Raw genomic sequence first — 25,612 nt, 5'->3', positions numbered from 1 at the left:
TCGATGGCTCCACAGAAACTCTAAAGACACGGTCTGAACAGAGAGCCGAACACTACTGCTTTTGGTGGGGGAGGGAGAGAACAGATAGGCAATGCCCCGATGCTGTCTTCCTCGCTGAACAGCAAGAGCGGCGCTTACTAATTTCAGCCGGCACCATCAAAGGAATCTGTGGCAGAAATTGTCGCAGTACTCACTAGCTCTCACAAAAATGCCCTCCAGAAAACAGTCTCTGAGATATAAGGCTTTTCTGTGTGGACACTAGGCAGAAAAGCAGTAAATACTCACTCTCCTAAGAGCTTCACCCTCTGGTATTATTTTCTTTTTTTAACCTGAAGGAGACCTCAACAGGAAGGAGGCTACAGGAAGAACCTCGATCTACTGCACCCCAAAAGGCCACAGTGAACTGCCTCAACCCCCAGCTCTACTATGACGAGGGCTACTGGACCAGGAGCAAGCATCCACAAATCAATCCAGGAGCTACTCAGGCTAACATCTTGCACTTACTGGAGATAAAGGAATACTGAATTGTATCAGATACACACTGCCTATTAGGACACAGCACAATTCTGAGTCCTATCTCCATCTGCTGGTAGACGGGCATAATCCACAAGTCCTGTATTGATTGGTTGATGATGGCAAGAAATGAGAGTTTATACTGTCTCTGGAGATTAATCACTTTTTGGCCATGCAGAAGTATTCCCATTTTAAAAGCTCTAACTAGGCACACAATATGATATAAAAGCTAAACAATTCTGAAGTCAAACTTCAGGCATAAGCTGTTTAATAGGGCAAAACATTCCTTAATATCTGCAGTGATTATAATCACTCATGTCTTTATGTAAATCAATAGTGTTTATTTTTAAAAAGCACAACTGAATAGATGTTGACACAAAATGCATTTTGCAAAAAAGAATCAAGCTACTTACTTGTATAGCAGGTTTTCTCCGTGGACAGCAGGATAAAAGTCCTCACAGCACAGACTTCATCACAGACACCATGTGGGAAAGCTACTCTAGCTTAGTTTGCACTAAGCTTTTAAGGCACTTCACAAGGCACGCATGCCACTTCCTACCTGCCACTGCTGCAGTCTAGTTATCCAGCTCAACTAAACTACAACTCCATGGGACATAGGTGGGTATGTGAGGACTTCTATCCTACATGGCTATGGGTAACTAACTTGGTTTCTCCAAAGAAAAGCATGGGACTCCCTTGCTACAGGCAGCCTTCAACAGAAAACAAGGTGCCATAACAAGCAGACACCAACACTTTTTGGTGCCAACTTGCCTTTTGTACATTTTCTTTGTTTTGTTGTTTTGGAAGGTAGCCCGGAACAGAAAAAAAGGGCCTGGTAGGGTGGAGTTGTAAATCACACTGAACTCTCTCCGGGTATATTTGCAATTAATAAGCAATTAAGTAAAGTAAAGATTCTAATCCACAAAGAGATTCTGAAACACTAACTGGCCAAAGCTACTGTCATGTTGGGAGTCCTCTTCCAAACAGTAGTGGGCTGTGAATATATGAACAGATGCCCATGTTGTAGCTCTGCAAATTTCCTCCATGTAGGCTGATCTCAAGTGGGCTACTAACACCACCATTGCTGATATTGTGAGCTGTGACAATCCTCAACGGTGAAGCTTGCCCGGCATAAGCAAAGGAAATAAAGTCTGCTAGCCAATTAGATAGTGTGCATTTGTTTACAGAGGCACAGAGGAATGAGTCTTTGAATGTTTGACCCGTTTGAAAGCTTGTATGACCAGCATGGAATGACAAAGAAGCTGCTGCTTCTAGAATCCAAAAGCCTTCTGGACTCGTTTAGTTGACCTTCCAATTAATAGGCACTACAAAGGAGGAGATCTCCCATATTTCTCATCTGTACTTCTTAGAAACAGGCACCGTCACAGCCTCCTTGGGTGAAGGAGGGGGGGTCAGGTCAAGGAATTAGAAGATATCCGGTGTTTCTGCCCTGGGCTGCTCCTCCATCTTTAACTTAAATGAAACAACCTATGCCATTTCCATCAAAAAATCAAAGAAAGAGAGCCCCTTCAGTGGGGATTTTCTCTCTCTCATGATGGTGAGGTGGGTCTGATGGTAAGCCAGTTGAACCCTCTTCAGAGAAACATTTGGCTCATAATCAGAGTCACAGGACCATCAGTCAGACCCTGAAAAATACTCCAAAAGGAGAAGTCTGTTATCTCTGCTGTCTTGATCTACATCACTGAAGTCACGCCTTGCGAATGGCCTTTCAGACACTAAAGGATCTCCAATGCCTCGGTATAACTTCCTCTCCCAATGCACTAGAGATCAAAGTGATGTAGCTCAGATTGACCCCAAAACCCTTTGGGGTCATGCTGTGCAAAAACACGCTCCATCAATGTCTTTGTGAGCTGTTCCTCAAAGATTATCAAGTAAGGTGTAGGGAAAGCCATAGAAGCAGCCACATTCTGCTTAGCTGCTTGGGAGGTATTGGAAGCAAAGTTGTGTATCCTTGCAGGCTACTACTGAACCACCACTGATATCAAAGAGGATGAGTGGTCCTCAAGCTGGGAGATTTTCAAGTACACCGGTGATCTTGGTGCTCTCAATACTACACACTGATGAGGTGCGATGACAAAGTGCCCCAGCTTCTGCCTGGCGTTTCTCCCTCTGCACTGAAGTAGAGGATGAATCCTTCTTCAGTTGGGACTCCGATTATGATCAGCCTTGAGGACCTCTATTGTCACTCAATATTGAGAATGAACAGTGTGCTCTTGATACCAATGCATCCTCAGCATCCTATGTGGCTGCAGGACCTATGGAAACCAGTGCCAAAGTCAACAGACCAGATTTCTCAGCATCAAAAATATAAGTTTGTGCTGATTTTATCAAAGCATCTCTTGGACATCTGTGAATATAGTTTACAATGAAAAGCATCATGGTCGGGCCCAGGCATGGGTATCCATAACAGATATAGTCCTGTTGCCACAAGTGTGCTCATTAAAGCCACCTGAGGTTTTCTTATAGGACATCTGGTATAGCAAATATGTTTAAAATCAAGTACCCCGACCTGGAGCCTGAGTTCGTCACTGAAACCTACATCAGGTGACACACACACAGCAAACTTGAAAACAACCAAAAAACCCTAGTTAAGACACTAATGGAGAAAAAAACACTGCACAACAACAAGAGAACAAGGAAACTTATAAAATGCCACTTTGATCGGGGGGGGGGGGGGGGGGTCACCTTGAGGTCAACTCTGGCGACATGCATCCAACCAGCTCTGTGAAGCCACCAAGACCGAGGTGGTCCCTTGTGACAGCGGCATGTGGGAAGTGGCATGCATGAACGGTGAAGTGACTCAAAAGCTTCTAGTACATACTAAGATAGAGAAGCCTTCCCATACAGGCTCTGTCAACAATGTCATCCATGCTGCAAGGACTTGGTATCCTATTTGTCCTTGGAGAAAATTATTTACCAGCAACTGCAGGTGTTTAGGTGAAAGCTATATTTTATGACCCTAGGTCTAGAAAGACAAAGTTTTCAAAAGGAGGCACCAAAGAGGGGGAAAGCCATGAAAACTGGTTACTTACCAGTTCTAACGGAGATTTTCTGTGCTATCATTCTTCCACCAACAACAGCTAGGCCAGTGCACAAGCAGTGTCCTACTGTTCCACCTACTGCCACACCAAAAGGATCCTAATCAAGTACACATGGCATGACTGGGCATTAACAATTCAAAAAGAAAGTTCAAGAAAACAGAAAAATCAGTTTACAGAAAACATTTGAGCTTTTTTTAATATATTGAGAGTTCTCAGGAGTAAAGAATTTTGACCTGTGTATTGCTTCTTACTGTGTTTTCAATTCACTGACTGTTGGATTACCACAAAAACATGGTCTGAGGATACTTTGAGGTGCACTCTGCATTACATGTCACTCCCACCAGCAGCATACAAACAGCTGTGCCCTTTAGAACTGTGACACCAGCACAATATGCTGGAAATGCAATCCTAGGTCACCAAGTCCCTTATTTATTTATAAAAGTTTGTATACCCTCTCCTTGGAACTATTCCATTCAAGATGGTGTACAATTAATCATAAAAACATTAACGTAACATTTATTATTTCCTTCAAACTAACTAAAATGTCTGGTGTAAAGAAAGAATACTTTACAAAGGATGAACTGCAAAAGGGAGATTCACCACTCAAATTACTTGAATAACAGACACAGGTCTGAACTATTACTTGGTAAGTGCACTGAGTGATAATGTTTTATACTATTGGGGATTCTTCCCCAGACTCACATATGGTCTTGCCCCATTTCCTACCCCTCCCCCCCCCCCCCCCCCCCTTCATCTGGAAGTAGGGAAGGGTGAAGCAGGCACTTGTTAGACAAAATGGCATCCTGGTCAAGGATTGCTTACAATGTTCCTCCCTTCCATTTTGGGCTTGCATGCTCACAGACTGACTTGCATTGCACACCAGCATGACAAAAATGGAAGCTGCCCTGTTTGCTCACTCATTGTGATAGTCAGTTTTGGAATGCCATCCAGGATAGAGCTGTACAGAAAGCGAATGCTACATACCTGTAGAAGGTATTCTCCGAGGACAGCAGGCTGATTGTTCTCACTGATGGGTGACGTCCACGGCAGCCCCTCCAATCGGAATCTTCACTAGCAAAGTCCTTTGCTAGCCCTCGCGCGCCCGCGCGCACCGCGCATGCGCGGCCGTCTTCCCGCCCGAAACCAGCTCGAGCCGGCCAGTCCAGTATGTAGCAAGACAAAACTCTGAAGGGAAGACACAACTCCAAAGGGGAGGCGGGCGGGTTTGTGAGAACAATCAGCCTGCTGTCCTCGGAGAATACCTTCTACAGGTATGTAGCATTCGCTTTCTCCGAGGACAAGCAGGCTGCTTGTTCTCACTGATGGGGTATCCCTAGCCCCCAGGCTCACTCAAAACAACAACCATGGTCAATTGGGCCTCGCAACGGCGAGGACATAACAGAAATTGACCTAAAAAAAAATTTACCAACTAACTGAGAGTGTAGCCTGGAACAGAACAAACAGGGCCCTCGGGGGGTGGAGTTGGATCCTAAAGCCCAAACAGGTTCTGAAGAACTGACTGCCCGAACCGACTGTCGCGTCGGGTATCCTGCTGCAGGCAGTAATGGGATGTGAATGTGTGGACAGAAGCCCACGTCGCAGCTTTGCAAATTTCTTCAATGGAGGCTGACTTCAAGTGGGCTACCGACGCAGCCATGGCTCTAACATTATGAGCCGTGACATGACCCTCAAGAGCCAGCCCCGCCTGGGCGTAAGTGAAGGAAATGCAATCTGCTAGCCAATTGGATATGGTGCGTTTCCCTACAGCCACTCCCCTCCTATTGGGGTCAAAAGAAACAACAATTGGGCGGACTGTCTGTGGGGCTGTGTCCGCTCCAAGTAGAAGGCCAATGCTCTCTTGCAGTCCAAAGTGTGCAGCTGACGTTCAGCAGGGCAGGAATGAGGACGGGGAAAGAATGTTGCAAGACAATTGACTGGTTCAGATGGAACTCCGACACGACCTTTGGCAGAAACTTAGGGTGAGTACGGAGGACTACTCTGTTGTGATGAAATTTGGTGTAAGGGGCCTGGGCTACCAGGGCCTGAAGCTCACTGACTCTACGAGCTGAAGTAACTGCCACCAAGAAAATGACCTTCCAGGTCAAGTACTTCAGATGGCAGGAATTCAGTGGCTCAAAAGGAGGTTTCATCAGCTGGGTGAGAACGACATTGAGATCCCATGACACTGTAGGAGGCTTGACAGGGGGCTTTGACAAAGCAAACCTCTCATAAAGCGAACAACTAAAGGCTGTCCTGAGATCGGCTTACCTTCCACATGGTAATGGTATGCACTGATTGCACTAAGGTGAACTCTTACAGAGTTGGTCTTGAGACCAGACTCAGACAAGTGCAGAAGGTATTCAAGCAGGGTCTGTGTAGGACAAGAGCGAGGATCTAGGGCCTTGCTGTCACACCAGACGGCAAACCTCCTCCAATGAAAGAAGTAACTTCTCTTAGTGGAGTCTTTCCTGGAAGCAAGCAAGATGCGGGAGACACCCTCTGGCAGACCCAAAGAGGCAAAGTCTACGCCCTCAACATCCAGGCCGTGAGAGCCAGGGACCGGAGGTTGGGATGCAGAAGAGCCCCTTCGTCCTGCGTGATGAGGGTCGGAAAACACTCCAATCTCCACGGTTCTTCGGAGGATAACTCCAGAAGAAGAGGGAACCAGATCTGACGCGGCCAAAAGGAGCAATCAGGATCATGGTGCCTCGGTCTTGCTTGAGTTTCAACAAAGTCTTCCCCACCAGAGGAATGGGAGGATAAGCATACAGCAGGCCCTCCCCCCAATCGAGGAGGAAGGCATCCGATGCCAGTCTGCCGGTGGCCTGAAGCCTGGAACAGAACTGAGGGACTTTGTGGTTTGCTCGAGATGCGAAGAGATCCACCAAGGGGGTGCCCCACGCTTGGAAGATCTGGCGCACCACTCGGGAGTTGAGCGACCACTCGTGAGGTTGCATAATCCTGCTCAACCTGTCGGCCAGACTGTTGTTTACGCCTGCCAGATATGTGGCTTGGAGCACCCTGCCGTTCAGGCGAGCCCAGGTCCACATGCTGACGGCTTCCTGACACAGGGGGCGAGATCCGGTGCCCCCCTGCTTGTTTACATAATACATGGCAACCTGGTTGTCTGTCTGAATTTGAATAATTTGGTGGGACAGCCGATCTCTGAAAGCCTTCAGAGCGTTCCAGATCGCTCGTAACTCCAGAAGATTGATCTGTAGATCGCGTTCCTGGAGGGACCAGCTTCCTTGAGTGTGGAGCCCATCGACATGAGCTCCCCATCCCAGGAGAGACGCATCCGTGGTCAGCACTTTTTGTGGCTGAGGAATTTGGAAGGGACGTCCCAGAGTCAAATTGGTCCAAATCGTCCACCAATACAGGGATTCGAGAAAACTCGTGGACAGGTGGATCACGTCCTCTAGACCCCCAGCGGCCTGATACCACTGGGAGGCTAGGGTCCATTGAGCAGATCTCATGTGAAGGCGGGCCATGGGAGTCACATGAACTGTGGAGGCCATGTGGCCCAGCAATCTCAACATCTGCCGAGCTGTGATCTGTTGGGACGCTCGCACCCGGGAGACGAGGGACAACAAGTTGTTGGCTCTCGTCTCTGGGAGATAGGCGCGAGCCGTCCGAGAATCCAGCAGAGCTCCTATGAATTCGAGGTTCTGCACTGGAAGAAGATGGGACTTTGGGTAATTTATCACAAACCCCAGTAGCTCCAGAAGGCGAATAGTCATCTGCATGGACTGCAGGGCTCCTGCCTCGGACGTGCTCTTTACCAGCCAATCGTCGAGATATGGGAACACGTGTACTCCCAGCCTGCGAAGTGCCGCTGCTACCACAGCTAGGCACTTTGTGAACACCCTGGGCGCAGAGGCGAGCCCAAAGGGTAGCACACAGTACTGGAAGTGGCGTGTGCCCAACTGAAATCGCAGATACTGTCTGTGAGCTGGCAGTATCGGGATATGTGTGTAGGCATCCTTCAAGTCCAGAGAGCATAGCCAATCGTTTTGCTGAATCATGGGGAGAAGGGTGCCCAGGGAAAGCATCCTGAACTTTTCTTTTACGAGATATTTGTTCAGGGCCCTTAGGTCTAGGATGGGACGCATCCCCCCTGTTTTCTTTTCCACAAGGAAGTACCTGGAATAGAATCCCAGCCCTTCTTGCCCGGATGGCACGGGCTCGACCGCATTGGCGCTGAGAAGGGCGGAGAGTTCCTCTGCAAGTACCCTCTTGTGCTGGAAGCTGTAAGACTGAGCTCCCGGTGGACAATTTGGAGGTTTTGAGGTCAAATTGAGGGTGTACCCCTGCCGGACTATTTGCAGAACCCACTGATCGGAGGTTATGAGAGGCCACCTTCGGTGAAAAGCTTTCAACCTCCCTCCGACCGGCAGGTCGCCCGGCACGGACACTTGGATGTCGGCTATGCTCTGCTGGAGCCAGTCAAAAGCTCGCCCCTTGCTTTTGCTGGGGCGCCGCGGGGCCTTGCTGAGTCGCACGCTGCTGACGAGAGCGAGCGCGCTGGGGCTTAGCCTGGGCCGCAGGCTGTCGGGAAGGAGGATTGTACCTACGCTTGCCAGAAGAGTAGGGAACAGTCTTCCTTCCCCCGAAAAATCGTCTACCTGTAGAGGTAGAAGCTGAAGGCTGCCGGCGGGCGAATTTGTCGAATGCGGTGTCCCGCTGGTGGAGAGACTCTACCACCTGTTCGACTTTTTCGCCAAAAATGTTGTCCGCACGGCAAGTCGAGTCCGCAATCCGCTGCTGGATTCTATTCTCCAGGTCGGCGGCACGCAGCCATGAGAGCCTGCGCATCACCACACCTTGAGCAGCGGCCCTGGACGCAACATCAAAAGTGTCATAAACTCCTCTGGCCAGGAATTTTCTGCACGCCTTCAGCTGCCTGACCACCTCCTGAAAAGGCTTGGCTTGCTCAGGGGGAAGAGCATCAACCAAGCCCGCCAACTGCCGCACATTGTTCCGCATGTGTATGCTCGTGTAGAGCTGGTAAGACTGGATCTTGGACACGAGCATAGAGGAATGGTAGGCCTTCCTCCCAAAGGAGTCTAAGGTTCTAGCGTCCTTGCCCGGGGGCGCCGAAGCATGTTCCCTAGAACTCTTAGCCTTCTTTAGGGCCAAATCCACAACTCCAGAGTCGTGAGGCAACTGAGTGCGCATCAGCTCTGGGTCCCCATGGATCCGGTACTGGGACTCGATCTTCTTGGGAATGTGGGGATTAGTTAAGGGTTTCGTCCAGTTCGCAAGCAATGTCTTTTTAGGACATGGTGCAAGGGAACGGTGGACGCTTCCTTAGGTGGAGAAGGATAGTCCAGGAGCTCAAACATTTCAGCCCTGGGCTCGTCCTCCACAACCACCGGGAAGGGGATGGCCGTAGACATCTCCCAGACAAAGGAAGCAAAAGACAGACTCTCGGGAGGAGAAAGCTGTCTTTCAGGAGAGGGAGTGGGATCAGAAGGAAGACCCTCAGACTCCTCATCAGAGAAATATCTAGGATCTTCCTCTTCCTCCCACGAGGCCTCACCCTCGGTGTCAGACACAAGTTCACGAACCTGTGTCTGCAACCTCGCCCTGCTCGACTCAGTGGAGCCACGTCCACGATGGGGGCGTCGAGAGGTAGACTCCCTCGCCCGCATCGGCGAAGCTCCCTCCGCCGACGTAGTCGGGGAGCCTTCCTGGGAGGTGGCCGCTGCCGGCACCGCACTCGGTACCGACGTCGGGGACCTCAACCTGGGCGATGGGCCAGCCGGCGCCACGCTCGACGGTACCGGAGGCGCAAGCACCGCCGGTACCGGAGGGGTAGGGCGCAACAGCTCTCCCAGAATCTCTGGGAGAACGGCCCGGAGGCTCTCGTTTAGAGCGGCTGCAGAGAAAGGCTGTGAGGTCGATGCAGGCGTCGACGTCAGGACCTGTTCCGGGCGAGGAGGCTGTTCCGGGCTGTCCAGAGTGGAGCGCATCGACACCTCTTGGACAGAGGGTGAGCGGTCCTCTCGGTGCCGATGCCTGCTGGGTGCCGAATCCCTCGGCGACCCAGAGCTCTCGGTGCCGACGCGGGGAGGAGACCGGTGTCGATGCTTCTTCGACTTCTTCCGAAGCATGTCACCGGAGCTCCCCGGCACCGACGAGGAGGACGTAGAATCCATCCGTCGCTTCCTCGGGGCCGAGGCCGAAGAAGGTCGGTCTCGGGGGGGCTGTACCGCAGGAGCCCTCAGGGTGGGAGGAGACCCACCCGAAGGCTCACCGCCACCAGCAGGGGAATGGACAGCCCTCACCTGCACTCCTGACGATGCACCACCGTCCGACGACATCAGCAGACGAGGTCCCGGTACCACCGGCGTCGATGCAGCTATCCGATGTCTCGGCGCCGATGCAGAGGCCCGATGCCTCGATGCACTCGATGCAAGGGCGGACGAGGAAGATGGTCTGGACGCTGACGACGTCGATGCACTCGAAGATCCCGGTGCCGATGCCGACGAAGAGCCCGAGAACAAAACGTTCCACTGGGCTAGTCTCGCTACCTGAGTCCGCCTTTGAAGCAGGGAACACAGACTACAGTTCTGAGGGCGGTGCTCGGCCCCCAGACACTGAAGACACGACGAGTGTCGATCAGTGAGCGAGATAACCCGGGCGCCACTGGGTGCACTTCTTGAAGCCGCTGGAAGGCTTCGATGTCATGGGCGGAAAATCACGCCGGCGAAATCAAAGTCCGAAATGACGGAAAAAGAGCACCAAAAACTTTAGAGGGAGAAAATCTCGACCGAGGCCGAAAAGAGGCCTACCCCGACGACGAAAGAAAACTCTATCGGGGCCAAAAGCTGGAAATACGGGGAGGATTGAAACGGAACCCGGTGGAGGAGTTCCGGAGCACTTCCCGAGTAGAAGAAAAGCTTTTCCGAAGAAAAAACACGTTCAACAAAATGGACGCGCGAGGTCGACTCTCCGGGGCTCGACACGGCGAAAAATACGACCGTACCGAGTGCGGACAAAAGAAGACTGGCCGGCTCGAGCCGGTTTCGGGCGGGAAGACGGCCGCGCATGCGCGGTGCGCGCGGGCGCGCGAGGGCTAGCAAAGGACTTTGCTAGTGAAGATTCCGATTGGAGGGGCTGCCGTGGACGTCACCCATCAGTGAGAACAAGCAGCCTGCTTGTCCTCGGAGAATAACATGTATAGAATGTATGTACGTTTGGGAAGCTTGCCAGGTGCCCTTGGCCTGGATTGGCCGCTGTCGTGGACAGGATGCTGGGCTCGATGGACCCTTCGTCTTTTCCCAGTATGGCATTACTTATGTACTTATGTAAACTGAGACGCTCCTGGAACATGGCAGTCCATGCCTCTATCTAAAAACAACCCTCCATGTTCCCCTCACTACTTTTTATAGCATTTCTTTTTAACACTTCTGCTTTCCTATAGCAAATCTTCACACTGTACTTTACTGCACAGATCTCACTTACCTCTCTAGCTGCCAAAACGATTGTTGTGAGTTGCGACCGATCACCCCATTCTGCCAAAAATGTTAAAGTAAAAGCCTGCACAAATATTGGAGAGATAAAATGCAGCCACCTCTTCTTAGGTACAGCTGGTCCCGTTCCTACTTCCACATCTGTTGGTCCGTTTAACAATTTGGACCGTTGAAGCTGCAGATGAAGATGAAACACAGCTTAGAGGGAGCAAGCAATGTTTGACCCAATACTATCTATCTACTTGGCAAGTTTAATCCAGAGAGGGAGAGACAGAATACTGTCTCACTACCTTACCAGGGCCACCAAAACATGACCCTAAGAACGTAAGAGTGCCAAGATCAGTTATAATACCGGCTTTGAGCACATTTTCTGGCAACAAATTACATAGCTTAATTGCTTGAGAAAAATACTTCTGCAATTTAAATCTGCTACTAGTTAATTTCATGGAATGTCTTCTAGTTCTAGTATTAAATTGTTCAAAGCCACTCAGGACTTGTAAATCTCTGTTAAACACTATCTATAAATACCAATCTGTGTACGTACATATAATGCAAAGGTAGTTTGTGAACCCCTAGTTTAATGAGAATTACAAGTTCTTACCAAGATACTCATGTTTAATTGAAAACAGTCTCTTCTAAATACAATAAAAATGGTATAAACAGTTATTTCAGACAAAATTCACACAATAAAAACCATAAGTGTTTACGCATAGCTGTGAATATATTGTACATGTTTGGATCTTTATAGGGGACAGGATACCAAAACACACTGTGGATAATTTACTTGTTACTCTTATTATTCAGACATTTAATTCTGGTTAATTGTGCTGAGGAAATGAGGGGTTTACACACTAATTATGAATAAGTGTTATTCATAATTAGTGTGTAAACCCCTCATTTCCTCAGCACAATTAACCAGAATTAAATGTCTGAATAATAGAGTAACAAGTAAATTATCCACAGTATGTTTCGGTATCCTGTCCCCTATAAAGATCCAAACATGTACAATATATTCACAGCTATGCATAACCTTCAAACATTTATTCTGTATTAGAAAATCTATTAAAATATCTTACTACCTGGAAAATGATAGTGCTAATTTTTCAAAACACATTGCACACATAACCCTCACACAATCATTCATTCATACCATACAATTCAGAAAACCACCATACACCAAATCACTGGAGCTTATTTCACGTCAACTCCAAACCAGTTGGTGTGAAATAGGCTCTGGGTTCGGAGTTGGCGTGAAATACGCTTCAGTGATTTGGTGACTGTAAACTACTGTTTCAAGGACGGAATTTTGCAGTTTGCAGTGGATCACACATATACCTTAGAAGTGTGGAAATATGGAGATACATCAACTTGACATATTGGATTAACAAAATGTTAAGTAGTGGCTGGATGATTTAAAGCCACGATACTTATGAACAATATTTGAACACTGGATTAACTATATTTGAATTTAATGATGTGTTTCATGAAGATCACAACGTGGTAGAAGCGGGTTTAGTTTCGAGGTGTATAACGGATTTCTGAATTATATGGTATGAGTGAGTTATGATATGTTGTGGAATACAGTATGTGTGAGTGTTCTGTGTAATGTGTTTTGAAAAATTAGCACTATAACATTTTCCAGGTAGTAAGATATTTTAATAGACTTTCTAATACAGAATAAATGTTTGGAGATTATGCATAATTGTGAATATACTGTACATGTTTGTAAGTTACAACTATGTTGGAATTAAGGTTTCTCCATTGTGGACCTATCTATAAAGATCCAAAAGATAATCATGCCACATCACCTATGTAAAAGAGTAGCTGATGCTCATTAGTCTTGACAGGGGCACCATCCATCCACTGACAGTCTCCAAACTGAAAGAAGTTCAAGATGACAATGGCTGTAACCAAGTGTGGTCATCCTGCAATGATCACCCCAAGAACAAACCAGAAAATCATCTACAAAAGTCACAAAGATGCTAAAGATCTGCATACCTCTGAAGTGAGGGTTCCTGTGCCAACCATAAGAAAAAAACTGAATAGGAATGGTGTTCACTAGAGGATAGTTAAGAAGAAACCAGTACTTTCCACAAAGAACACTGCTGCCCACCTCAGATTCAACCAATGAGCATCTGGATAGCCTACAAGACTTCTGAAATACTTTTCTGGTTGCAACACACACTTTGATTTTTGCCCAACAGTGCCTTCCAAAGTAAAAGCCTCATCCTGACTCAAATATGGCAGCGGAAGGATCATAGTGCTGGGCTTTGCTGTATCGGGATCCAGGTAGTTTGTCATCATTGACTGAACCATGAATTTTGATTTCTATCAGAAATTTCTAGAGAAGGACATCAGATCATTCATCTGAGCCAAAGGTCAGCCCAAAATGGCTCATATAGCAAGATGATGACCATAAACATTCAAGTACATCTACTACAGAATCTCTGAAGAAGCAGTGTTAGCATTTTCATTTAGCCAAGTCAAAGCCCCAATCTAAACTCAATTGAAATGCTGTGGCAAGAAATTAACTTAAGTGAACTGCTCATGCAAGGAAATCCTCAAATGTCACAGAGCTCTGTTATAGTAGAATGGCCAAAATTCATGAAGGACAATGTGAGAGAAATGTTTAGCTGAAATTATTGTTGCTACTAATTAAATGAATAAAGGGTTCATACTTTTTCTTACAAGGACATCATTGTATCTTTTTGCTGAAAAAATATTAGATATTTTGATTACATTCCTCTTTTATCAATGTTAAAACTAGGTCTGATCATATGTTGAGTACAATGTATGATTTATGCTTAAATACAGACACATGCTATGGGGTTCACATGCTTTTCCTCAGCCCTGTACATGATGGGCTGGATTCAGTAAATGGCACTCAAAATTTGGCACAAAAAAAATAAAATTGGTGCTGAACGGTATTTTATAAAGGGCATTCTGGGATGGGCATCCTTTATAGAATATGTAGCTCTAGGGATCCATGCTCAACTCTGGGTGCAAGGATTTACATAAACTGAAACCAGGTATAAATCACGGCATGCAAGTCGAGCGTGGATCCACACCATTCTATAACACTGCACCATGTCCCTCCAATCGTTACGCCCCTTTGAGGATACACACGGAAACACTTAGACACTATTTTATAAACGGCGCCTGTGCTTTCTCTTGGATCTGCCATTTCTGCCCTGTTTCGGTGCCTTGCATCTGTTAGAATGCTTTTCCAAGCTGAAAACTCAAGTGTAGAAGTAGCACTTAATGTTAGGCACCATGTATAGAATTCCCCCATATGGAGGTAGATTCAAGAAAGAGCATCAAAATTTAGGCACCAGGATGATGCTTGCTAAGGAGAAATTCTGTAACGGCAGTTCTGTGTGGAACTGCTGTTATAGAATACTAGAGAAAGTCTGCAGTTTCATGCCTACCTGTAGGCAAAACCCTGATCCACCCATGCCCCTCACACTTCCATGCCCCCCTGGAAGTTGTATGCGATAGAATAGCAACTAAGGACACTTGGATGCACAATTGCTAACCAGTGCCAATTAAAGACAATAATTGACTGATAATGCCAATTAACAGCCAATTATTAAATTAAGTTGCATGTGCAACTGACCCTATAAATTGCGCACCCAAATGTGTATGTTAAACATACATTTGGGCATGCAAGTTTATGGAATTAGGGGGATTATGTGCATGTGTGTGGTTAGGAATAAAGTTCTAGAGGGATGAGAATCACCTTCTTATACACAAGCGATAATTATACATTTCACTCTGTGTGTGTATGGAAAGTTGGATGTATACAGTACTAGCCAGGAGTAAAATGAAAATATGCATGTGTGTGTGTGTGTGTGTATATATATATATATATATATATATATATATATATATATATGAATGTGTTACTGCTGCAGCTACGACCTGTGCACAAGAAAGTAGGATTCATAACTGTCTAGAGCATGGGTTCACAATCCAGTCCCCGGGACAAACTTAGCCACTCAGGTTTTCAGGATATCCATAATGAATATGCATGAGAAAGATTTGAACACAATGGAGGCAGTGAATGCAAACTGATCTCATGCATATTTATTATGGTTATCCTGAGAGCCTGACTGGCTAGGTGTATCCAGAGGATTGGATTGAGAACCCCTGGTCTAGAGCCTTATCCTTGCTGGGGCCCACCAGAAGTGCAGTACTTGCCTGAGCCCTATCACGTGGGCTCTGAATGCTGCTTCATCAGCAGTCACAGCCTGAAAACACATTATACAAGTCACATGGCTAGAGCACTAAGACTTACTTCCTCATCTTTTCTCTTTATTTCTGCTTGAACTTCCTCCAGCTCCTCTTGTCCCTCATCTGGGCTCATCTTTAAACCCTCACGAAGCATTCTGATGCCAAAAATTGCAAATAATGCTGTTGACACATAGTATGTATACACTCTGGGGATAACAGTTGTGGCATAGCCAAATAAAACTAGAAGAAAAAAACCACAGCAGGCCATTACAAAAGTATTTGGACTCTGTTAAAAAAAAAAAAAAAAACTTCTAAAGTAAAGAAAAGCATATAGAAATACATCTGAGCATTAATCAGACACTGGGATTTAGTAAATATCTTTATATCATAAGCACCCTGGTTCATTAGCTGAAAACGTTCATGAGAATTCTAACAGGCATTCTGCCTAACAAATTCCACCGTACACCTAAAGCAGTGGTTCCCAAACCTGGTCCTGGAGGCACCCTAGCTAGTCAGGTTTTAAGTATATCTACAATGAATATTCATGAGATAGATTTGCTTGCAGTGGAGGAAGTGCAAGCAAACCTCATAAATATTCATTGCGGGTATCCTGAAAACCTGATTGGCTGGGGTGCCTTTAGGAGCAGGTTTGGGAGCCACTGACCTAAGAGACTATATTTAAAATTTGAGTGACAGGTAAATTATAGCCCTCAAAAGATTTTGGCAGCTGCAGCACTATATGCCACTGGTATGGGATTAAAGGAGGCAGTCCCCTGAATAGCACACACAGAAAATAGCACAGTGTACTAGTATTTTTAAAGATTTAATTAAGATTTAACCACTGCCATTAAGAAGGAGGAGGTCTACAACAGGTACTGCAGGGAGATTTAGTTGTTACTGCTTTCGCTCTTAAAAACAGAGGATGGGGAGGCTATTAACACAAGCTTTGAGGTTGCTGGAAAATATGCACTCTCACTCAAAAGACAAATCTTGCCACAGGGGTCAAAAAACAATGGACTAAGATCACTAATTTTCATCTTATGCAAAACATATAAAACTGAATTAGAAATCCTGATCAGTTTGTTGACACTGCTGGCCAATAATACTTTCAAAACAGTACAAATCTGTTGTTCAATCTCCAACCAACAATGCTCTCTAGAAAATGAAGAAAAAAAAACCTCATCTGCATCACCCCTCTGGCACACAGTACAAAACAATTTATAGCAATTTGCCAGTGCCAGCTGTATCCCACATTCATAAAAGCTAGTGACTGAGGATACAGGCTCCAATTTATTCTCCAATGAGAAGATCCAGCATCGTTTCATTTCCTCAATCCACTTTTTGGCAGACAATCTAGCACCAATTCCTAGTCCCTGACACCAGATCTCATTCCAGCACCAGCTCCTGATCCTAGAGATCAGGTCTGCCAAAGAGATGGTTTCTCGCAGACAACATCCATGTCTGCCTAGGAAACACTCCTTGTCTGTACTAACGGCGGAAGGCGAAACAGAGTGTCTTGACCAGCAAACATACCTGCCTGTCTAAAGGAACAGCAAAGAATGCTTTCTAGAAGTGTGATTCATATAACAAAAGGAGGGAACGATTGAAGTTTTGTAGATTTGAACACATTATGGATGAGGGCAGAGTGAAGCCCTTTGAGTCTCTGCAAGGAAACGTAACCTACCAAGAGGAGATGTCCACCAACATCAGCAGATCCAACAGCCTATACAAATCAATCAACAAGGGAGTTTAAAAGGCACAATGATGAAATGTTGATTACTTGAAAGGGGAGGCGTAAAAAAACTCAAGGTTAGGGGAGAGGAAGCAACATCACCATCAGCAATGGCTGCACATACACTGAAGCAGCTCCAACAGGACAGAGCTAAAATACTGTCCTCCCTATAACCTGATTTCAGAGTGCTGATAGTGATTTGACTTCTCCAATATTTAAACATGACATCTCGGAAAAAATTGGAAAACTACAAATTTACCTGGCGCGGTGGGACTGATAGCTCTGGAGACGAGTAAACGAGTGGTGTGGACAATATGGCAGTGCACGGCAATATGCAGGTTGAGCCCAGCCTATGTGGAGGAGATGTGTCTACAGCAGAGACATAAGGTGATGTCATGAAGCTACTGTTTGAACTCAAAGCAAAAATGCAATAGGTGCAGTTAGATATCAGACACAGCAGCTGGCATTAAAAAGAACATGAACAATCTAGGGGCAAGGCAAGATGAGTTGGAGCATCATATAACTTGAGTATGAGGAGAATCTCGAAGAGGTTCATCAGAACTCTTCTAGTGCCCTAAAAGAGACAGGGGAAATCTGGGACAAAATGGATGATCCTGAAAACAGATCATGATGTTATAACCTCTGTTTTTGAGGTGTTCCAGAAAATGAACACTATAATGACGGTACGACTTCTGAAGTAGAGGGGTGACAGAGGACCTTGAACTGGTACAGAAAGAAAGTGCTTATAGAGCACTGAGGAGACCATTTGAAAATCACCCTCAAGATATTATGCCATACCTGGCCAGCTATGCAATCTCAGAAATTTCATAGCAGGCATGCAAACTTCCTAATTACATGTGGAAGGGGCATCGGATAGAAATTTATCAAGACTTATCACCCATAACCTTAAATCATAGGAGGGATTTGCAGGGGGGTGGGGGTCATATGATTTTTATGTCAGGAAGGGCAAAAATATAAATGGCTTCACCCCTTTGCACTATCCTTCGCTGCAAAGGGACAGACCAAAAGAATTAAGCCGTTTAAGAAAGCATGATCAGAATTGCTAGCCTTGAGAGTTGATAATGTGCCAGAAGAAGAAAGGTGGTGGTCTACTCTGCAGACAAGAGGATAAAGTGCAGATAGCCAAGTGGCAACACTTACTGAAGGAAAAACTTACACAGGACTCCTCAACCAGAAGGCAACTAGCTTTAGCATAAAATATGATACAGTGCTCAATTATGAAACCTGATCATGGAACGTTCTGGTGATGGTGATTTGGGCAGACCTTCATATTGGCAGACAGTGGGTCTTAGAACTTTTACCAGATGTGTAGGACTATTTCAAAAATTTAAGGCCACAGCATGCCAGACAGTACTCTAACATTCCCACTGATTTAACATAATGCAAAGTGTTGATACAGTTTTTGTGTGTTTTTACAGAGGGTGAAGGGGGGTAGGGGGAGAGTGGGGTTGATTTTGTGTTGCTGTCTACCAGGGGACCCATATGCTCATGTGAATAATATGGAGTGAGGAAGAAGAGAGTTAAGGGATTTGCAATGGGGTAGGGTGAAGGATGAGGAGGAGGAGGAGAGAGGACCGTACACAAAGGTAATGTAGAAAAAGTCTTGGGGGGGGGGGGGGGGGCTGAGAGAAGACTGCCTTGTAAAGTTCTCATTTACAATGTCAAAGGATTGAATTCACTTTATAAGACTTATAAGATAAGTAAAGAATTGCATGGATTTTGCTGTGATGTACCATATCTCCAAGAGACCCATTTTATTCAAAAAGAAGGTCTCCATAGAGACTGAAATTATCCTTCTGTTTTCTTTAGCTCCCACTCATGTAAGAAAAAGGCAGGGGTGACAACACTGCTCAGAAGAGACTTTCCTTTAAAAACTAATAGTGACAACTCTTACTAAAATGGGAAATATAAGAGGTATCGTTACCTTGCTTAATTTACGTGCCCCACATGATATTTTGGTCTTAGGCTGGGGAAACTGTCAATAGGGCTGGATCTGAGCACTAATTGCTTGGAAGTGGGGATGAATCCAGAGACTTGTGGCATGCAGCATAACATTCCCTATGTAGGGAAGGACACTGCTGACTCTACAGGGAACAGACATCAGAACAAAGAAATGGTCCGATAGGCAGCACTAATTTCTCACCTTCAGTAATGGAGCCATACCCTCCGCCCGTCCAGGCACTACAGGGAATCAGACTCCCACAGATAATCCTCCACCGCAAATGGCAGCAGATAAAGCAGCTGATTGAGATGAAATGCCGACACCACCTTATGCAAGAATGAAGGAACCATTTGGATCGTGACACCCCCCCACACACACACACACACTTCAGAAAATCATGGAAAAGGATCTCTACAGGACAAAGCCTGCAGCTCCAACACCCAATGTGCCAATGCCATCACTACCAGGAAAACAGACTTGAAGGTCAAGTCCTTCAAGGACAACCTGCACAATATTTCAAAAGGAGCCCACTGCACGGCCCGAAGGACCAGCTAGAGACTACAGACCAGGCATGGAGCCCATAGGTGAGGCTTCAGTTGAACCATCCCCTTCAACCACATCCAGATGTGCCACCAGCAACGCATTCACAACACATCCTCGATAACAGACCAATCCCGCAACCTGTACTCAGAACGAATTAAAGGCCAAACCTCCTGCAAGAAAGCCAATACGTGTGGTGAAGGAGCCGCCAACGAAGACAATCCCTGACCAGAACACCATGACTCAAATGTCCGCCAGACCCTCGCATGCGCCGTAGTGGTCAAGCTATTGCTCGCCTGGAGCAAGGTAGCAATGACAGGCTCTGAATACCCCTTGTGAATCAAACGCAACCTCAAGATCTAAGCCATAAGACCAAAGCAGGAGGGCTCCTCCATGCATGCCGGATCCTGACAAAGCAGGTCTGGAACCACAAGCAGGTGAAACGAATCATCTGCCAGCAGACAGACCAGGTCCCTGCACCGCTGTCGCCAGGGCCAATCCAGAGCCACTAAAATCACTCGCCCTGGAAGCCAACGGATCCTGTGTAGGACTTATCCTATCAACGACCACGGTGGGAAGATGTACAGAAGGTCCACCATTGGCCACAGTTGGAGCAGGTCATCCAGTCCTTCCGAGCCAAGTTCCCAGCCTCTCCTAAAGAACCCGGGCACCCTGACAATTGATATACGCCACTGCCATTGTGTTATCGAAGAACACCCAGACCAGCTTTCTCCACCAGACCCTGAATGCCTCCAAAGCTTTGGCCACCACCTGGAGCACCAACCGACTGATGGACCACCAAGCCTCCACCCTGGTCCACTGGCCTTGTGCACTGGAGTTCAGGTGATGAGCGCCCCAGCCCACGAGGCTGGCATCTGTCACCACCAAAATCCACTGGGGGGACGACGATTGCACTCCCATTCAGAGACTAATATCTTGCAACCATCAAGCCATGCTGTGTCTCACCTGTGGCATCCACTACATCCGTACCTGGTAATCCTGGGACACCAGCAACCAACAACTTAATAGGGAATGTTGGAGCGGCCTCATGTGGGCCCTTGCCCATGGTACCACCTCCAATGTAGCCATCATGGATCCCAGGACCTGCACATAATCCCAAGTATGGGGGCATGAGAAGCCTAGAAAGCTCTGAATCTACCCCTGAAGCTTGGCAATCTGCAGGTCTGGCAAGAACACCCTGCCAAGTGGGCACCAATTGACTTTTGGGAAAACTGATCACCCATCCGAATGACTGCAACAACAAAACCACTTGGCTCTCTACCTCAGTGGCCGCCTGGATCGACCAGTCGTCCAGATATGGGTGAACCTGAATCCTCTCCTTCCGAAGGAAAGCCACCACAACCACCATGACCTCTGAAAAGGTCTGGGGGCTGTAGCCAGGCCGAAAGGGAGAGTTTGGAACTGAAAATGCTGCCCCAGCTGGTGTGGTGGCCAAATGGGGATATGCAAATACACCTCCTTGAGATCCAATTCCATCAAATAATCCCCTAGTTTTACCACTGCCAGTACGGAATACAGAATCTCCATGTGGAACTACTGAACTCGAAGAAACTGATTAACCTTTCTGAGGTCCAATATCGGACAATGTGCTCCTCCTTTCTTCAGCACCACAAAATAAATCAAGTAGTGCCCATGGCCCAACTCGGCCACCGAGACCGAAGCCACCACTCCGAGGTCCAGTTACCCGCTGAGGGTGGCAAGAACCGCCCTCTGCTTGGACAAAGCACATCACATTGACTCCAAGAAAATAATCTCCTATAGAAGAGAACTCTAATCTGTAACCGTTTGTGATAATGTTGAAGACCAACTGGTCTGTCGTAACCTTGGTCCACTCCTAGTAGAAGTGAGTCAACTGACCTCTCAGTCACAGAGCTGAAAAGCAGACCGGCACCCATCATCAGGAAGCTCTTGGTGCAGGCACAATCTGGGCTATGAAACCTTGGTTCCATTTGTCTCCTTGAAAGGGTGCCCGGGCCTGAAATATGGACCTCTGAAAGGACGAAGAGGAAGACCCACGCCCTGGCCAGTATTTCTTGGTTTCTTTAAACCACTGTTTATTTTTTATTTTATTTTTGTTACATTTGTACCCCGCGCTTTCCCACTCATAGCAGGTTCAATGCGGCTTACATATTATATACAGGTACTTATTTGCCCAGAGTCACAGGGAGCTGCCTGTGCCTGCAGTGGGAATCGAACCCAGTTCCCCAGGACCAAAGTCCACCACGCTAACCACTAGGCCACTCCTCCACTCCACTCCCCACTGTTGGGCGGGGCTCATCCAAAACGCAGGCTTCTGCCTATCCTCAGGAAGCATAAGTGTCAGAGGGATCATTAGCATGAATGTTAAAATCCCCAAGAATGAGGGAAGGAGATGAAGGTTCAAGAAAGAAGGAAAGCCAAGCATCAAAGTCAGTGAGAAAGGGACTTATCAGGGGATTGATAAATGACTGCTACTCAGAGAGGCAGAGGAGCAAATAGACGGATGGAGTGGACTTCGAAGGAAGAAAAACAGTGAGACTAAGGTGGAAGAAGAGGTTGAGATCTACAAGAGGGTGAAAGTAGTAGCCCGATACCACATCTGCGGCCAACCGGGCGAGTATGGGAGAAAAGATAACCTCTATGGCATAGGGTCGCAACTGAAGCAGAGTCTGAAGGGTAAAGCCAAGTTTCAGTTAGGGCAAGCAGATGGAGAGTACGAGAGATAAAGAGGTCATGGATGTAGGAAAGTTTCTTACAGACAGAGCGGGCATTCCACAGAGCGCAAGAGAAAGGCAGGGAAGGAGGGGGGAGGAGAGGAACAGAAATTAGACTGGAGATATCACGGTGTGACCTGCACAAATAGGATGAGAGCTGATGTGGAGGACCAGGATTGGGATTAATGTCCCCAGCAGAGAGCAGAAGGAGGAGCAAGAGAGTACGAAGAAGAGTAGGAGAGGTACGATGACAGCGACGAAGGCGAGATGTACTCAGATAGAAAGGAGATGGATGAATGGAAGGAAGGAAATGTTGAAGGTTGAGAGCTGAGAAAAAGGAAGAGGAAAAGAGAGATGGTGAGATGATGAATACAGAGGGTGGACAATGAGTTCCTGCAGTGTACAGTGGTTTCAGATGGAGAAACAGATTAGGAAGGGACAAAAAGAAAAAGTGTACTGGAGCAATAAGTAGTTAACTGTGAGAAAAATAAACGCAAAGAGAAAAATGACGGCGCGCGGCACCTAGAGCGGAGAGTCCTGAGTGGATTGGAGTGGACCTGGGAGTCACCCCAGAGAAGGCTGTAAAGGATATGCAGATGAGCTGCAAGTCCTCCACAGCACCTGAAAGGCAGCCGGTGGTAGAGCTGGGCACCTGTCTGCTGAGGAAAGGCTTACCAGGGGTTAGGCCGAAGCCAGCATTCCTCCCCCTGAGAGTCGCCTGATCCTGAGAGTCGCACTTCCCCTGCCTGCTATACCAAGCTAAGGAACACACATGCAACGTATGAAACGCAGCCTGCTGCCTGTAGAGAAAGGGCCAAACCTCAAATGCCAGCTTCAAGGAAGCCTCTAGCTTCCTGTCCTGTACATCTTTCAAGGATACCCCCCCCCCCCCCAACATACATACTGGTAGTGCGGTCTTCTTGGTGACCACCACCACCGTGTCAACCTGAGAGCTTCAACCTCTCCAACTGCGCGTGAGGAAGCGGATAGAACCGTGCCATCACCTTTGCCACCCTGTAACCAGAATCCAGCGTGGCCCACTGAGCCGAAATAAGCTTCTCCAATTGCCTTATGCACGTGAAAAGTTCATGAGGGCCTCCTAGTGCTGGCAATCTTGGGGTTAGCTGTGGCTGGAGTTGAGGGTTCCTCAGAAGAAATGCTGAGGACCTTCAAAGCCTTGACGATTAAGGAGGGCAGCTCCTCCTTATAAAAAATTCTCATGGCCGTGGGGTCATCAAGCTCCTGGGCCAAAACCTCCCCCACCTCCAAATCGTCCAAAGAAGGCATCTGCCCAGACACTCCCGACAGTGCTGGCTTTAACAGCTGAGGCAAGGAGGGGGGGCAATAACTTCACCTCAAACACCATGCCCAAACTCCTCCTCTTTACCAGAGGGTCTGTGTCCAGGGATAAGAAGGACCGAACCTGGGTTGACTCTGAAGCAGAGTTGCTGCCTGGTACTGAGCCTTCTTCATCAGAAAGGCTTGGTGCATGAACAGCACAAAAGCAGGGGAAAAGGGCTCCTCTGCTCCCCCGGGCAATGGGAGCCTCCCCAGACACCAAATGAAGATAAAGGACCCCTCCCCGAGATCCTCAGTCAACTGCCCCATTGATGGTCCCACCAGGGAAGGCCCTAACATAGCTGCCAGAACATGCTGCAAAGCCACACGGGCCTGCACCTAAGGAAATCATGTGCGGGACCCTCCCGCGTGAGAAAATGCACCACCATCTGTTGGACCCGCAGCCTCCCCCGAGCTCACTCCAGTGCATCCTCCTTTACACAAGACTGACATTGCTCACTGCTTCTCACAGCGGGAGCAGCATTTCATGGAATCGGCAACCTTTCCTGGCAGAAAACAAATCAATAAGAAAAGAAATAAATGCATACCTTACCCTAGCAGCTGGAATGTGTCCCGATGACACTCCAACTCCCGGGCAACCCCCCTGCAGCCAAACACCCTCATAGGAGTGTTGCTTTTCCTCCTGCCAAGTTCTCTCTCTCTCTCTTTTTTTTTTAAGCAAGAGGCAATAACCAAAGACGACCGAGGAAGGAAGAGTACCTGGGGCAAGGAAGGGGGTCGGGAGAAACCTGAGGTGACCAGGTGTGTCCCCTAAATTTGGCGCCGAACAGCCAGAATAGCTGCATGCTCTACTGTCTGGGAAGCTCCTGGTCTAGGTCTCCTAAACAGATGCATCCAGGAGCTAGTGAAAGTCTGTCCACCCACCTGCTGGAGATAGATTATACTGACTATTTGGGGAGCAATCCATACTACATCACTGCGTTCAAGTCAGTGATCTCCATCTCCACCTGTAAGTAGATGGACACAACCTACAAGTCTCTGGATTCAACTGCTGCAGATGCTAAGGAAATCAGGTTACATTGGCTCCCGGTGAAGTTCCGCAACTGGTTTAAAATTCTTTTTATCACTCACTAAACCCTTCACTTAGGTTCCCTCCCTCCTTATCTTGTCTCTATGGTTATCCCCTAACCCTTACCCATTCCCTTCGCTCCCTTAATTCCCACCGAAGACTTCTCCCTTCTCCAAAATAGGTTCACTATTAATCTCCTACTCAGCTTTTTTTCTTTTTAGCTCCAAATTTATGGAATGACCTTCCCTTTCCTCTTCTTTGAGGTCAGAACTTTCTTTTCCAGGTTTTTAAAGCACTGCTGAAAACCCGATTCTTTGTCCTTGCTTTTGGCATCTCACTTCAGGAGTCTTAGCAGTAGATGCTGACGACACTAGCAGGCAATGAAAGGCTTTGTTTTACTGTATGATTGCTGTTCTTGGCTGAATGTTTCTTGTTTTACATGAAGTTCCTTTCTTTTGCTATTTTTATTTGTTTTTATTTTGTAAACCACTTTGACCTATGCTTAGAAATAGCTGTAGATCAAGTTTAATAACAAACAAACATAACTGACAGGTAAATCTCCAGAACTAAGTGGCTTTCCTTCAAGTTCTTATAAAAAAATATGTCATCACAGTTTCAGATTATATACTATCTGCACATGTAGGTATATGTGTTGTGTCTTTTAGTATTCATTGGCCTTTCAATATTGTGTTCATACCTGTCTTCCCCTGAAGGAACACAGCCGTTTTCGATTTCTCATTTTAGCACTGAGTGGAGTAGTGAAGGAGTGGCCTAGTGGTTAGGGTGGTGGACTTTGGTTCTGGGGAACTGAGGAACTGAGTTTGATTCCCACTTTAGGCACAGGCAGCTCCTTGTGACTCTGGGCAAGTCACTTAACCCTCCACTGCCCCAGGTACAAATAAGTACCTGTATACAATATGTAAGCCGCATTGAGCCTGCCATGAGTGGAAAAGCATGGGGTACAAATGTAACAAAAAAAACCCCAAAAAGACAGCACATTCATTTTGGC

At 47.0% G+C, this 25,612-nt stretch overlaps 1 protein-coding gene across 2 annotated transcripts in view; it reads right to left on the bottom strand.

The window, feature by feature from the left end:
* TMEM165 (transmembrane protein 165) overlaps positions 1 to 25,612 on the bottom strand; it is a 44,983-nt gene that overhangs the window by 4,403 nt on the left and 14,968 nt on the right. The window contains exons 3-5 of one of the 2 annotated variants that reach the window (XM_030191397.1): positions 15,351 to 15,526; positions 11,046 to 11,228; positions 3,567 to 3,672 (exon numbers count right to left, since the gene is read on the bottom strand). In XM_030191397.1, coding sequence (XP_030047257.1) covers positions 3,567 to 3,672; positions 11,046 to 11,228; positions 15,351 to 15,526 — 465 coding nt within the window. Of the gene's footprint in view, positions 1 to 3,566; positions 3,696 to 11,045; positions 11,229 to 15,350; positions 15,527 to 25,612 lie in introns of those variants that run through there. The other variant, XM_030191399.1, reaches the window with a different exon arrangement.

The sequence above is a fragment of the Microcaecilia unicolor genome, chromosome 2 (assembly GCF_901765095.1).
Source record: "Microcaecilia unicolor chromosome 2, aMicUni1.1, whole genome shotgun sequence".
Taxonomy (NCBI): Eukaryota; Metazoa; Chordata; class Amphibia; order Gymnophiona; family Siphonopidae; genus Microcaecilia; species Microcaecilia unicolor.
The sequence above is the reverse complement of the archived record's forward strand: the minus strand, read 5'-3'. Positions and strand labels throughout refer to the sequence as shown.